We start from the raw sequence: 15,877 nt of genomic DNA on the forward strand, positions 1-15,877 counted from the left end.
TTATACTTAATAAAAGTATGAATAAACTATTAAGTATTAGTGAATCTATTGTTTTGATGGGATACTCATTCTACGAAACTAGTTTCAAAGATCCAACCGTCAAACATGTTTGTATATACTTCGAGATCGCATACGTCAAAGATTACAAAAAACAAACATTCAGAGATCAATTAACGGGACAAAACTTTTCGACGGTTATAAAAAGAAAAATCATGATTTAACGGTCATTTTAACTCTGATTTTGATGATTTTTTGCAGCTACACACATTGACCTTATATGAATACAATGATTGAATTCGATCTTCAATTTAAAATATTTACACTAGTAGATACCACAAAATCTTATATTATACTTAATAAAAGTATGAATAAACTATTAAGTATTAGTGAATCTATTGTTTTGATGGGATACTCATTCTACGAAACTAGTTTCAAAGATCCAACCGTCAAACATGTTTGTATATACTTCGAGATCGCATACGCCAAAAATTGCAAAAAAAAAAAACATTCAGAGATCAAGTAACGGGACAAAACATTTCGACGGTTATAAACGAAAAATCACGATTTAACGGTCATTTTAACTCCGATTTTGATGATTTTTTACAACTACACTCCTTGACCCTATATGAATACAATGATTGAATTCGATCTTCAATTTAAAATATTTACACTAGTGGATACCACAAAATCTTATGTTATACTTAATAAAAGTATGAATAAACTCTTAAGTATTAGTGAATCTATTGTTTTGATGGGATACTCATTCTACAAAACTAGTTTCCATGATCCAGCCGTCAAACATGTTTGTATATACTTCGAGATTGCATACGCCAAAAATTGCAAAAAACAAACATTCAGAGAGCAAGTAATGGGACAAAACTTTTCGACGGTTATAAACGAAAAATCACGATTTAACGGTTAATTTAACTCCAATTTTGATGATTTTTTACAACTACACTCCTTGACCTTATATGAATACAATGATTGAATTCGATCTTTAATTTAAAATATTTACACTAGTGGATACCACAAAATCTTATGTTATACTTAATAAAAGTATGAATAAACTATTAAGTATTAGTGAATCTATTGTTTTGATGGGATACTCATTCTACGAAACTAGTTTCAAAGATCCAACCGTCAAACATGTTTGTATATACTTCAAGATCGCATACGTCAAAAATTACAAAAAACAAACATTCCGAGATCAAGTAACGGGACAAAACTTTTCGACGGTTATAAACGAAAAATCACGATTTAACGGTCATTTTAACTCCGATTTTGATGTTTTTTTACAACCACACTCCTTGACCCTATATGAATACAATGATTGAATTCGATCTTCAATTTAAAATATTTACACTAGTAGATACCACAAAATCTTATATTATACTTAATAAAAGTATGAATAAACTATTAAGTATTAGTGAATCTATTGTTTTGATGGGATACTCATTCTACGAAACTAGTTTCAAAGATCCAACCGTCAAACATGTTTGTATATACTTCGAGATCGCATACGCCAAAAATTGCAAAAAAAAAAAAACATTCAGAGATCAAGTAACGGGACAAAACATTTCGACGGTTATAAACGAAAAATCACGATTTAACGGTCATTTTAACTCCGATTTTGATGATTTTTTACAACTACACTCCTTGACCCTATATGAATACAATGATTAAATTCGATCTTCAATTTAAAATATTTACACTAGTGGAAACCACAAAATCTTATGTTATACTTAATAAAAGTATGAATAAACTCTTAAGTATTAGTGAATCTATTGTTTTGATGGGATACTCATTCTACGAAACTAGTTTCAATGATCCAACCGTCAAACATGTTTGTATATATTTCGAGATCGCATACGCCAAAAATTGCAAAAAAGAAACATTCAGAGAGCACATAACGGGACAAAACGTTTCGACGGTTATAAACGAAAAATCATGATTTAACGGTTAATTTAACTCCGATTTTGATGATTTTTTACAACTACACTCCTTGACCTTATATGAATACAATGATTGAATTCGATCTTCAATTTAAAATATTTACACTAGTGGATACCACAAAATCTTATGTTTATACTTAATAAAAGTATGGTATAGTACTATTGTTTTATTTTTTTTCATAATTATTTTGGTAAACTTCTCATAATTTGAATGATTTTTAATGTTTGGTTTTTCTATGCTTAGTTTATGCAGAAGATAGTTATGACGTGGAAAACCTTACTGAAAACATCATCAACATAACTCTTGAAGGCAATAGATCAAGCCAAAGTTCCAATGCAATTTCATGATGATCGATGTAAATCGGGGATTTTGTAAATTGAGGTTTAAACTTTTGAGAAAGATTTCACAACCTTGAAAACAAAAACTGTTTCATTTTGCATATCCTTGCACATTTAAAATTTGTAATAGATTAGTAGTGTATGTATTATTTTTTTATTAGGCTCTTATTTTCGAGTGTAGATGTAGTACTTAAACGACAAATGTGTTTTAATGTTTCGAAGTAATATTTATGTGGCAATGTGTGGTATGTGCAAATTTAAGAAAAAAATATATTTTTCTTAACGGGTCATAACGGGTCGGGTCACTTTACCCGTTGGGTAAAGTGACACGACCTGTTAAGGACCCGTTAAGACAAGGGGTGTGACACGACACGACCCGTTAAGATAACAGGTGTTACACGAAAACGACACGAACACGACTGACACGATCCGTTTGCCAGGCCTACTAAAAAGGATGCTAAACCTCGGCTTATTCGGTGGATTCTTTTACTTCAAGAGTTTGATTTGGAAATTAGGGACAAAAAAGGCAGTGCAAATCTGGTGGCTGATCATTTATCAAGATTAATAAATTCTGCTACTGCAGAATAAGACACATTGCCTCTTAATGAAAATTTTCCTGATGAACAATTGTTGGCTGTCCAGCACAAAACACCATGGTTTGCAGATTTGGTGAATTATGTGGCCAAGGGAGTATTTCATCCAGATTTTAGTTATCAACAGAAAAAGAAATTTTTGGCAGATGCGAAATTTTATTTTTGGGATGAGCCGTATCTGTACAAATATTGTCCAGATCAGATTATTCGCAGATGTATTCCAAAAGAGGAACATAACAGTATTTTAAAGTTTGCACATTATTATGCTTTTTGTATTTTACACAAAACCGAGCGCAATGGCGTTCTAGGATTCATATAGCCGACCCCACTTAGTGGGAAAAGGTTTTGTTGTTGTTGTTGTTGTTGTTGTTGCACATTATTATGCTTGTGGTGGACATTTTGGGCCTAAAAGGACAGCAGCTAAAATTCTACAAAGTGGGCTGTTTTGGCCTTCTCTTTTTAAGGATGCTAATAATTGGTGTAAATCTTGTGATCGGTGTCAAAGAGTGGGAAATCAGTCCAAACGGAATGAGATGCCACAACATGGTATTTTAGTTGTTGAATTATTCGATGTTTGGGGTATTGATTTTATAGGACCATTCCCATCTTCACATGGCAATCACTATATTTTGGTGGCGGTTGAGTATGTTTCTAAGTGGGTCGAGGTGATTGCAGCACCAACTAATTAGGGATCAGTGGTGATGAAATTCCTCCAGTGGGTTATTTTTCCACGGTTTGGAATCCCGCGAGTTATACTTAGTGATGGGGGAAAGCATTTTATTAATAAACAGTTTGCTACATTACTTGCAAAATATGGGATAACTCATCGTGTTGCCACTCCTTACCATCCACAAACATCAGGACAAGTTGAGGTTTCAAACAGGGAAATAAAGCGTATTTTGGAGAAAACAGTTGGCTTCACTCATAAAGATTGGAGTTTGAAATTAAATGATGCACTTTGGGCATACAGAACAGCATTTAAAACACCGATTGGGATGTCCCCGTTTCGGCTTGTGTATGGCAAGGCTTGTCATTTACTTATGGAGTTAGAACATAAGGCGTTTTGGGCTATTAAGGAGTTAAATTTTGCTTACGATTCAGTAGGGAAAAAACGTAAGTTACAGCTCAATAAGCTTGATGAAATTCGTCATGATGCTTATGAAAATGCATGCATATACAAAGACAAAACAAAAGCATTCCATGACAAACAAATTCTTAGGAAAGAGTTCCAGCCAGGGCAGAAAGTGTTATTATTCAGTTCCAGATTAAAGTTATTTCTAGGGAAATTGAAATCCCGTTGGAATGGGCCCTACTTGGTTACTAAGGTTTATCCACATGGAGCAGTTGATCTAACAAGCGAGTTTAATGGCAACACATTCAAGGTGAATGGTCACAGGCTGAAACCATATTTGGAGTCACCATTCAATAATGCAACCGAGTCAGTGACTCTGAAGGATCCAGCGATTTAACCACCGGGTTTCTGTTCAATCTAGCTACAGACGTTAAATAAAGCGCTTATTGGGAGGCAACCCAATTTTCCAACGCTTTCTCTACTTTCTGTCTCTTTTATTTCATTATTTTCAGTCTAGATGCATCTAAATTCCTAGGCTGTCATTTAGTTTTAACAATAATAAAAAAAAACAAAAAAAAACAAAACAAAAGAAATAAAAATTAAAAAATTAAAAATTAAAAAAAAAGTTTTTACTTGTTTAATTTTTAATTTACAGTTACTATTTTCTATATTCTATCTCTAATTTCATAATGTGGGTTTTTGCAAACAGCAACCAAAGCAACCACGAATTTATGTACAGAGATTATTCTAGGCTGGAATCATGCACCCAGCAGCAAGTCTACATTACCATCAACCACATTCTTAGACTATGCTGACATATAATGCAGAAGTTACAAAGCTCTTACAGAATCTCAGTTCCAGCCACAAAAGGATAGAACATTATACCTTTGTTTTACTATGCGGCCATTCTTCAATGCAAGCCTTAGACGCCATTGAGCTGCTTTTGTGGATATCCAATGTTCCTGCAACAAAACAAATCAAGTTGATAAATAATGAGGAGCTATCATTATTTTTATGCAGATCTACACCTTTTAGTTTCGAAGAAGCCGAGTGTTTTGTTATTTAAGTTTGGGGGTGAATTCTTTATCCATCCTCAGAACGGGTCAAGCCCAAAAGGTTCGTACATATGTTCAGGGGTGATCCAGGTTGTCATTCCCAAATATTATGGGGGAGAAACAGTGTTATCAGTCCAAATGGTCCGCATACACGGTCCCTATTCAGATCTTAGTGTTATTTATTTTGTCCAGTAACAACAATCTCCAGTTATTCCTTATATTCAGTATGGGGGGATCTCATAGATAATACATGCATGCTATACTCATCTACATAAGTTTTCACATTCAACATGAAGGCTAGCAGAGATAAGGGTTCTACCTTTCAACTCCGAAGTCGCTGCCACTTAGACACTTGTTTTTCCATTTTGAGCCGCTGAATCTGCAACTTGGGTGTTCTTTTCTCTCGGGTATCAACTGGATCCAAGCTATCTACACACAGAGAGATAGAAATTTGAGATATGAACTGACATTTCACCTTATCTTTGCGGTACGTAGTAAGAACATTTCAAAACACGCGTTTATACCTTTTGCATGCTCGGATCTGTGCGGTCCGAGAGGTTTCTTTTGTTTTTCTCCCTACAGATGACGAATTCGTGAGCATCCTACACACATTTTCTCTCCGACTGTCATCATTCATGTAAACCAGTAGATCTTCAACATGCAAGAATAGCACAGTCGCATCCGAGAACCCTCGCAGGAAAAATGGTTGCATGTGTTAATTCTTTTGCTTTTCCATGAAACGCACCAGAAATATAACTCAATGGCAGCAAGGAGAGATTTGTACCTTTGGGGATTTCAGTTTCGCAACTGTAGTCTAGCAATGGTGAGGAACTTTCTGACTGGGACCGAGAGACATGGGAGATATTTCGCAGTTCCTAGAGAGAGATGCCTATTTGCAATTTCATTTGTTGTGGATTTCGAGAATATGGAGGAGCGGCTAATGTTTTCCAGTGTAGAGAAATGAGAATTGTTTTAAAGAAAAGAAGGCTGAGAGAAATGTAAGACCTCTCTCAGTTACTAGAGAGAGAAAGGCTTATGATTCCTCAATATAATCAGAAATGAGAGAGAGGAGAAGTTTCGAAATGGTAAGCACTGGGCTCGAGAAAAGTAGCAAGCCGTTTGGTTCTATGCTCGAGTTTATAAGTGCAGGCATGGGAGGGGAATCCAAAGTTTTTCACATGCCGGTACGCGTGTAAGGTGTATGGATGCATTCCGTGTGTCTCCAATCCTTTCGTATTCTTTTATGGCCCATCACGTTTGTCCTGCACAATGGGGTTTACACCCACATGTTTTTCCATGGGCCCTTGTGTCATCATTCCATTGCCCAACGTTTTTCCAACGCCCAATGGTTTCACATACCAACCCAAGATGCTCAGTCAGCCTATATAGTGCCAATTCCAGGTCACAGGTTCGACTCTAGGTGTGTCCACTTCCTTTTCTTTCATTTTTTTTTTGTAGTGTATCATTTTATTGTTTGCTTGTCTTTTGTTTTATTTTCTCATTTTATTTTTCGTCTTTCTCTAGTTATTTAAGGAGGTTATTTATTTTTATTTTGTTGTGTTAGTTTATTTTTATTTATTTTTAGTCTATTTTCCACACCTTGAGGACAAAGTGTGCAATAAGTTTGGGGGTGGGAAATAACATTTTAGGTTTTAAATTTTTGTGTCAGGTTAAAATTTTCATTCTTCTTAAGTTAATATCCACAGATTATTTTAAACATTAGAACAAATAGACATGGTGAAGATTAATCCCACAGTAGAGTCTTTTCTATTTATCGTTGCTTAGACACTAATTCATGAATTATACTTTGAACTTTGCACATCACACCAACATGTTTTGTGGGGAGTGAGATTGAAACACTTACTTTTAGTCTAAGTTTATTTTTAATTTTTGTTTTAAGTAAAGTCAGTTATTATTGTGAATAAAGTAATAATTGTCTCACCCGAGGTTTTGCCTAGTAACCGAGCCAGTCCTGCCTAATCAGCAGTGATTCTCGCGTCAAACGGTAGAGTTTTGGCATGGGGCAGGGTGGTTAGTTGGTTTTGTAGCCTTTTCAGCTCGGGTTAATAAGTCCTTAGGGGTGTTCTACACCTAGTGCCCTTAAGCCCTAGTGGTTTGGAAATCATTGACCTAAAGCTCGCTACATGGGTTGGATCGAAAGCTTAAGTGAACCGACATTGCACGACCACTACTGTTACTGAAAAAAAAAATTGTTATATATGAAAAGAAAAAAAAAGAGAAAAAAAAATTAATTAAAACGAAAAAGAAAAAAACTATATTCAAAGTTAGTATGTGTGAAATAAAGAAGGACGAGAGGTAAGGGTTTTAGTCGAGTCTCTTTAACTATGTTGGTTCACTTTACACCAAAGGAAGTTTGTGAATTCTTTTCTAATTGATTCTAAATGGCTTAGACTTTGTGGTGGGATTGGTTGGAACTTTTGAAAAGTTGTTCTAGTTTTTAAAATTTGCTATGGATTGCAACTTGAAGATGGAAATTTTGTCTTGGTTAAGTTTTAGCTAGTTGTCTAGTTTGTTAAGTTTTTATTTTTGTTCGAGTCTTGTTTTGCTTGAGGATAAGCAAAAAGCTAAGTTTGGGAGTATTTTGATGAGTAGATTTTATATTATATATTTTACCCTAATCTTAGTATATTTTGGTTAATATTTTGAAAGAATTTTGATACTTTGAATTGTATTTTCAATATAGGATTTTCGACTTCCTCTGGAGCAAAACAGGACCAAATGGACGAATTTTGGAGTAATTCCAGTTGGACGACGTTCGTGAGTCAATTAGCTTGATCGTATCAAAATTTGGGATTTTTCCACCAAGCGGTTATTTTCTGGCAATAAAATAAAGGAGCGATGCGCAGTGCTGGAAAATGACGTTTATGAGCTTAAATTGCGTTTTTGGAGCCCAATATGACCTCGGATGGGTTCGTGGCCTTCTGGAGAAGTGTTCAGAATATTCCAAACATTAAGTCCAGCTATATTGGGCCAGTTTTGGAGCAGCTTATGGGTCCAAAACCAGGCTGTTCAGATTTTAGGCGAATTTTACCATTTAATTTAGGCTTATGTTTCCTATTTTATTGGTTTTTATTAATTTTAGTTTCCTAGGGTTTGTGTGAGGGGGGCTTAGGCCATCTCCAACCGAAGGGTCCAGAGGGCCAGAGGGCTGAAAATAGCCCTAAAACCGTCTCCAACCGAGGGCTAGGCCAGAGGGCTCTGGAATCTGCGAGGGCCCCACGGGATCGGAGAGGGCTGGAGGGCTGGCTGGCTGGCTATTTTTTTTTTAATGTTTCCTATTGCTGTCGGTTAAAACCGACAGCATTAAAGAGCTTTTTTTTTTTAATAGTTTGAAATGGTTTTGGATGTAACGGCTAGCTGAGTCAGCTAGCCGTTGCAACTAGCCATTGGTTTTTTTTTTTTTTAAATTTATTTTAAACATTTTTTTCTTCTATAAATATGGTGAAGTTCTTTCAATTCTTCACTTCATTTGCAATATTTCCTTCTTCAATATTTTTCAATATTTCCTTCAATATATTTCTCAATATTTCCTTCAATATTTCCTTCAATATATTTTCTAATATTTCCTTCATCTATAATATTTGTTTCAATTTTTCAATATTTATTTCAATATATTTTCCAATATTTCCTTCATCTATAATATTTGTTTCAATATTTCCTTCATCTATAATATTTCTTCATTTCATTTGCAATATTTCCTTCAATATTTCTTCATTTCATTTGCAATATTTCCTTCAATATTTCCTTCATTTTTTTTCAAAAAAAATGGCCTCATCTACAATGAAAGGTAGGGCTTGGACCCGAAAAGAAGATGAAGCTCTTTGCAAGGCTTATAGATGGATCTCAGAAGATAGTGTGAGGGGGATTTCTTAAACAAGTGAAGGTGTTTGGACTCGTGTGTCCAAAAAATACTTAGAGTTCTACGAAGGCACCATTCCACCGAATACCCGAAACCACGGAAGTTGTTCTTCAAGATGGAAGAAACATCTTCATCCAAGTTTGAATAAATTGCATCAAGCACTATTAGCAGCAGCAAGTAGACATGAAAGCGGTGCCAATTACTATGACGAAGTTAGTGTTTTTACAATTTATTTTAAATGTTTAATTATATTACATTAATTTCGTGAATTAATTTCCTAAAATTTTTTTAATTATATTTTCTAGGTACGCCAAGCGGAGGAATTGTATATGGAGGGCAGCTCAAAACCCTTTCAGTTTCACGGTTGTTGGGAAATTTGTAAAGGGTGGGTGTTATTTGAAGATCCACCTCAACATAGAGTGGATTCTTTGGAAGCTGCATCCCCATCTGTAGATATGAATGAAGATGGATCTCCTACCATTCAACAAACAAGGGTAGAAAATCCGACTCCGTCCGAAATTTCTTTACCTAGGGCTATGGGACGAAACAAGGCCCGAAGGTTGAGGGAAAAGGGCAAGGCAAATGCTGATTACGCCGCTCAACATGAAGTGGCGGCCTCATTTCGATTACTGGCGGAGCAAAATGCCCGTGAGGCGGAAGAAAGGAAGTGTAGACATGAAGAGCGAGCCAAACAAATACAAGAAGAGATGGATGATAAGAATATGGAAAGGAACACTTCGAATTACACTCCAATGAGTAAGGCCTATTTTGATAGGAAAAAAAAAAGAAATTATGGCTCGGCGGCAATTGTTTACCTCTGACTATACTCCTACAATGGCGGATGATGAAGATGATATTGATTATGGATATTAAATTTAAGTCGTTGTAATTTTTAAATTTAAGTTAATGTTGTTTTTAAATTTAATTTGTAGTGTTTAAATATAAGTTGTTGTTTTTAAATTTAAGTTGTTTAGTTTTTAAATTTAAATAATAAATTATGTTTGGCCCTATGGCCCTTTGGCCCTCGGTTGGAGACGGTTTTTTGTGACAGGGCTAAAACGAGCCCTTTGGCCCTCTGGCCCTCGGTTGGAGACGGAGGCAAATATGGCCCTGTACTGTTCATTAAAATATTAATATCTTGGGGAATCTTGGAGGGCCAGAGGGCTCAAATGAGCCCTCTGGCCAGCCTTCGGTTGGAGATGGCCTTAGCAGATTTATTGCTTGGCCATCTACCATTTTTCAGAACGTTTTATATTATGCAATTTTGGAGACAGAGAGAATTGCTAGGGTTTTGGAGATTTTCTACTTGAAGGTGATTTCATTCCTTTTCTTAATAATATTTTTCTATGATTTTAATTATGAATATGCGTAATTGATTTTTTTTGCTAGGGTGAGGCCATGATCTTTAGCAAGAATATGTAGTTTCTTCTTAATTTGCTTATGAATTCATGCAAGCAAGTTTTGAATTGTTAATCACCGATTTAAACTATCTATTTGTCTTAGTGATTCGCGACCATTAGGATATTTAGAAAAGTAATTTGATGCAATTTTGGCGGAGGGCTGTCCCTAAAATTGACTAAGGCTTCTTGTGATTAATATGTGTAATCTCTTAGGATGGACGACACGTTTTAAGGGTTATATGGTTTTTCAAAAGGTTTTCATAAAACTTAATGAGTCTTGCATGTTCACATTCGATCTGGACACCACGGACGGGTTGCATGTTAGATATACGTTCTATGTTGGAGGTTCCAAGTAGGATATATTTTAGGAAAACCTAACCTTCAAATTATGCATGCATGGTTCATAAGTAATTAGAAGTGTTACATAGGATTGTTAGGGTGATGGCGGAACCCTAGTACTTTGTCACTTTGATTCTAAAAATTGTTTCTTTCTCTTTCTTTAAAATTACAGTGTTAAGTAATATTTTTAATTAAATTCGTTTTTCTTAATTTAGGTCATTAAATCACCCTTTTCCAAAATTTTGTTCTAAATAATTCGTTGAGAATTGTTTTGGTGTTAATCTATATAAATTAATCCTTGTGGAGAACAACCTTGCTTGAGCCAACTATACTACGACAATCTTGTTTCTCTTGCAAGTATTTTAGGTGTTTTTAATCCTTTTGCGTAGGTGGTAAAAATCCTATCAGCAGTCAAGTATTTATTTTCTCTAGGAGTAAATGAGGTAAATCCTTTATTCCCATATTATGAAAATATGTAACTTTATAGCCTTATTTTGCATATGACGACTGCAGCAGAATAAGGTTCCTGTTACCCCTTCATCTTCCTGTTTCTCCTTCTATTTTCTTGTCTGATGCGACGAGGAAAAGAAAGACAGTTCTCTTTCACATTAAGTGAAGAAATGATGATACTCCAACACCTTCCAAATCCTAGATTCCTAAAAGAAAAACAAAGGGAAGCTGGTAGGGTACTTCAGAAACTGACATCACCTCCAATTATATTGAACCAGGTTTGCTACTGCAGACAAAATGTTGTGTCCCATTTATTGAATACATGATTATTAACTCATACTCCTCCTTAAATAAACTTACGAATTTTGGCTATGCATTAATAATCTTTTATAAGGCATAAACTTATTACTAAATGGAAAAATAAAAACACTCATTGACTGTTTATTAAATTCCATAAATGCTTTGCATCACCGGGAAACTAAAACTAAATCACTTGTGCTTGGATGTGTCACCAGATGCTCTTTTAGGGAGTTTGATATTCAATTCGAAAAAATAAAAAGGTTTAAAAGATAGAACTAGAAGAAATAGGATTTAATCGTTATGTATTCTTACTCATAGGAGGCATTATATATAAAACATATCTTGTGATACAAGGAATATTAAAGGACTACTAACTAAACTAGGAAACACAATTGTATTCCTGATCACAAAAAATCTCCTACTTAATACGGTTGACTCACGGCAACACTCCCCCTCAAGTTGGTGTGTAGATTTCTCCTAAGGCCAACCTCTAGAGTGAGTCCCAAAATCTCCCAGGAGATACTGCATGTGTTAGAATATCTGCCGGCTGTTCTTTTGTTTTCACAAATGGAATGTCAACAAGCCTAACATCAAGCTTCTCCTTTATGAAGTATCTATCCACCTTAACATGTTTGTCCGATCATCCTGCATCTGATTGTTAGCTATTTCCCAAGCTGCTTGATTATCACAGTATAGTAGCATATACCCCTTTGGCTTAAAACCTATCTCATAGTAGCATATACCCCTTTGGCTTAAAACCTATCTCAGTAAAAAGTATTCGAAGCCACAAAAGTTCACAAATACCATGTGCCATCCCCCTATATTCGGCTTCAGCTGACGATCTAGCCACCACATTCTGTTTCTTACTTCTCTAGGTCACCAAATTACCAGCCACAAATGTAAAGTAACCTGATGTAGCCTGCCTATATGTGATGTTCCCATCCTAATTTGCATCAGTATATCATGTCACCTCCATATGCCTATGCTTTTTGTACATTAGGCCTTTTCATGGAGCTCCCTTTAAATAGCTCAAAATCCTCATTACGGCCGTCATGTGACCTTCACTTGGTGCATGCATAAATTGACTCACTACACTTACTGCATAAGCAATATATGGTCTAGTAAGTGACAAGTAAATTAATCTTCCCACTAACCTTTGATACCTCTCCTTATTTGTTGGAACTTGATCTTGATAGATTGCAAGATGATGATTTGCACATTGGAGTGTCCACCGGTTTACATGCCAACATACCGGTCTCGGATAACAAGTCCAGCACGTATGTACGTTGTGACAAGTAGATCCTTTCTTGAGACCTAGCAACCTCAATACCCAGAAAGTACTTTAGTCCCCCTAGATCTTTCATCTCGAACTCGGAGGCCAAGTATCCTTGTAACCATTCAATTTCGTTCGTATCATCACCTGTGACAATCATATCATCCACATATATAATGAGCAAAGTAATTTTACCATCCATGCGTTTGATGAATAAAGTATTATTTGAGTTCCCCTGTCGGTATCCGTACTTTTTCATAGCTTGAGTGAATCTCAAATCATGTTCTTGGTGACTGCTTGAAACCATACAATGCCTTTCGAAATCTACTCATTTTCCCACTGGAGTTTTCAATGTCTTACCCTGGTGGAAAATCCAGGTAGACCTTCTCTAAATCCCCATGTAGGAATGCATTTTTCACATCAAATTGTCTCAAGGGCCAATAAGATTAGTCGCAAAAGATAATAAAACTCTGATGGTATTCATTTTTGCAACCGAAGCAAATGTTTCCTGATAGTCGATACCAAAGGTCTGTGTGTACCCTTTGGCTACTAGCCTTGCCTTGTACCTATCGATTGTTCCGTCAACCTTATGTTTGTTGGTAAACACCCATTTGAATCCCATTGATTTTTTTCCTTTAGGAAGTGTAACCACGTTCCATGTATTATTTTTCTGTAACGCCTCCATCTCAATCTGCATCGCCTCTGTCCATTTCGGGTCTTTCAAGGCTTCTTCCACTTTGGTAGGTATTTTGGTAGTGTCCATTTGATGAACAAGTGCACAATATCCTGGCAAGAATCGATGAGTGGAGACATAGTTTGCAATAGAGTACCGTACCTTCCCTTCTGGAAAGTACCTGTCTGGCTGCTTTCCTCGATTCTATCTAGGAGGCAACACATGATGGTTTAGTAATTTCTGAGTGAGTACTTACTTCGAGAGTATTCGTTGGATCATGGACCAATATTGGAGGCGCTTGAGAGGGGTTGTTACTGGAGTTGTTACTTGGACAGATAGTAAATGGAGCAGCGGGAAACCCATTTAGGTTGTTGGCAGACGCAAGAGAAGGTCTAAGCCTATTTTGATTGTCAGTTGGCGCAAGAGGTGGCCCATGTGGGCTGTCAGCAGCAAGTGGCCCACTGGGTGTTGTCCATCCATCACAGTCTTGTAGGCTGTCAGCAGGCCCGTGTTCATTTTGCTCAATTGGCTCGTGCCTTGGGCCTTCATTATCCTCCAGATGCTTTTCCTCAATTAGCCTGTGCCTTGGGCCTTCATTATCCTCCAGATGTGTTTGCTCACTTGACCCATTATTTGGGTAGTCAGCACTTAAACCAGTAGGTATATCGAACCAGCCATAATCTTCACCTACGGTTGTCTCCCCTTGAGGAGTATGGCTGGGAAGAAAAAATAATTCATCTTCGGAGAATGTAACGTCCATGGTGACGTAGACATGTCTGGTAGGTGGATGATAAGACCGGTAACCTTTCTGTTGAGGACTAAATCCAAGGAAAGCGCACCATATTGCACATGGATCAAGTTTGCTTCTTTTGGTTTTTGTGAAGATGGACATAGGCCACACAATCAAAAATCCGTGGTTCGAGATGAAGCGTTGAGGAAAGCAAGACGTGGTCACCAAGTTTGGCTAATGGATTCCGAAAAGAGAACACGCGATGGCATTCGGTGCATAAGGTATATGGCGTAGGTCACCACATCAGCCTAGTATAGCTTGGGCGTGCAAGCGCAAATGAGAAGGGCACTAGTAATCTCAAGTATGTGTCGATTTTTCTGTTCGGCTATTCCATTTTGTCTTCGAAAAACTGAGAAAGGTCCTAATTAATGTATTCACCACTATTATCAGATCTAAGTACTTTAACAGGAAACGAATATTATGTGTGGACCAGATGACAAAACTTTTTGACAATTTCACTTAAATCGCTCTTATGTTTCATGAGATATAACCAAGTCGTTCTAGTGTAGTCATCAACAAACGTTATAAACCAATGCACACCATGCTGAGTAGTAACTGGAGATGACCCCCATACATCAAAGTAAACCAACTCAAAAGGAATTGTTCTTCTATTAAAACTCGGAGGATACGAAGCTTGACTTTTAGCTAATGTGCACACATTACACTTTAGAGAAGAATTTGAAATATTATTAAATAATTATGGAAGTAATTTCCACAAGTAACCAAAGGAGGCATAACCTAGGCGACGGTGCCACAATTGAATAGTCTTTCACCTTTCCACTATCACGGCTTCGAACTTGGTGAACCCGACCTTGTGTAACATCGTCGACATAGTACAACCCCCTTCTCTTAGTACCACATCCAATGATCGCCTAGTCCAAATATCTTGAAGTTGATAGAAAGATGGAAACATTTGCACTATACGGTCTAATTGCTCGGTTACTTGCCCCACAAATAATAAGTGGCTAGAAAGTATGGGAACAAGTAAACAGTTATGTAAAGAGAGGGTAGGAGTCAGTGCTATTGAACCCACCCCAGTAACCGGGGCAACACCTCCATTGGCAGTAATAATATTGTCTTGTGGTGGTGGTGTCATTGAGTTAAAAAGAGTATGATCGTAAGTCATATGATCAGTGGCCTCAGAATCAATAATCCAACCTATATCATGATCATCAGATGCAATTAAGACATGCCTGTGTTACCTGGGTCGTCAAATTGCTTTCTTGAAGCAATCAAATTTAAAAAGGAAAACTGACGGTCCGGATTATCTAGGTCAAAGTTGTTTACCTGGGTTGTCCCTGCTAGTGGGCCAAGCAAGCCGGTTACATCAATGTTGCTAACGCCAGCACCTGCTGGTGGATTTGAATTGTTCTGGCTTCAAAACTCAGCAGCCCATTTTCCGAATTTCCTCTATTCGGCGTAATGGGTGGATTGTCAGTCAAGTACAACCCACTTCCTAATTTTCCTCCATGCGGTGCAACAAAGCTCCTGTCAGACGTGTATGAGGCGGGCATTGATCCCACATGGGAGAGCATGACTTGGCTGTCTGTCATTAAAGCAGCAAGTTGTTGGTTTCTGTTTTGATATTCTGGGTTTAGGACTTGGATTGCCGGAAAGGTTTCTTGCTTCGAAACCTGTGAATCTAGCGGTTTTTTTTTTTCTCTTTTAGATTGGGATAAAGTGAGGTTTCTTGCTTTGAAACCTTTTAAAATTGAATTCTGGTTGCTGGTTGCAGACGGCATCCAAAAATGGAATCCTCAA

The 15,877-nt window shown here is 36.7% G+C and overlaps 1 protein-coding gene across 1 annotated transcript; it reads left to right on the forward strand.

Annotated features, from left to right (window-relative positions):
* Positions 1 to 3,585: 3,585 nt before the first annotated feature.
* Positions 3,586 to 4,353, forward strand: LOC139191896 (uncharacterized). The gene has a single exon (XM_070812927.1). It carries the CDS (start codon positions 3,586 to 3,588, stop codon positions 4,351 to 4,353), a length of 768 nt encoding a protein of 255 aa, XP_070669028.1.
* The last annotated feature ends 11,524 nt before the right edge of the window (positions 4,354 to 15,877 follow it).

The sequence above is a fragment of the Malus domestica genome, chromosome 15 (genome assembly GCF_042453785.1).
Source record: "Malus domestica chromosome 15, GDT2T_hap1".
NCBI lineage: Eukaryota > Viridiplantae > Streptophyta > Magnoliopsida > Rosales > Rosaceae > Malus > Malus domestica.

What these genes read in the sequence shown, in the direction of transcription:
- LOC139191896 (XM_070812927.1), top strand. Translation starts at nt 3,586, where the DNA reads ATGAAATTCCTCCAGTGGGTTATTTTTCCACGGTTTGGAATCCCGCGA.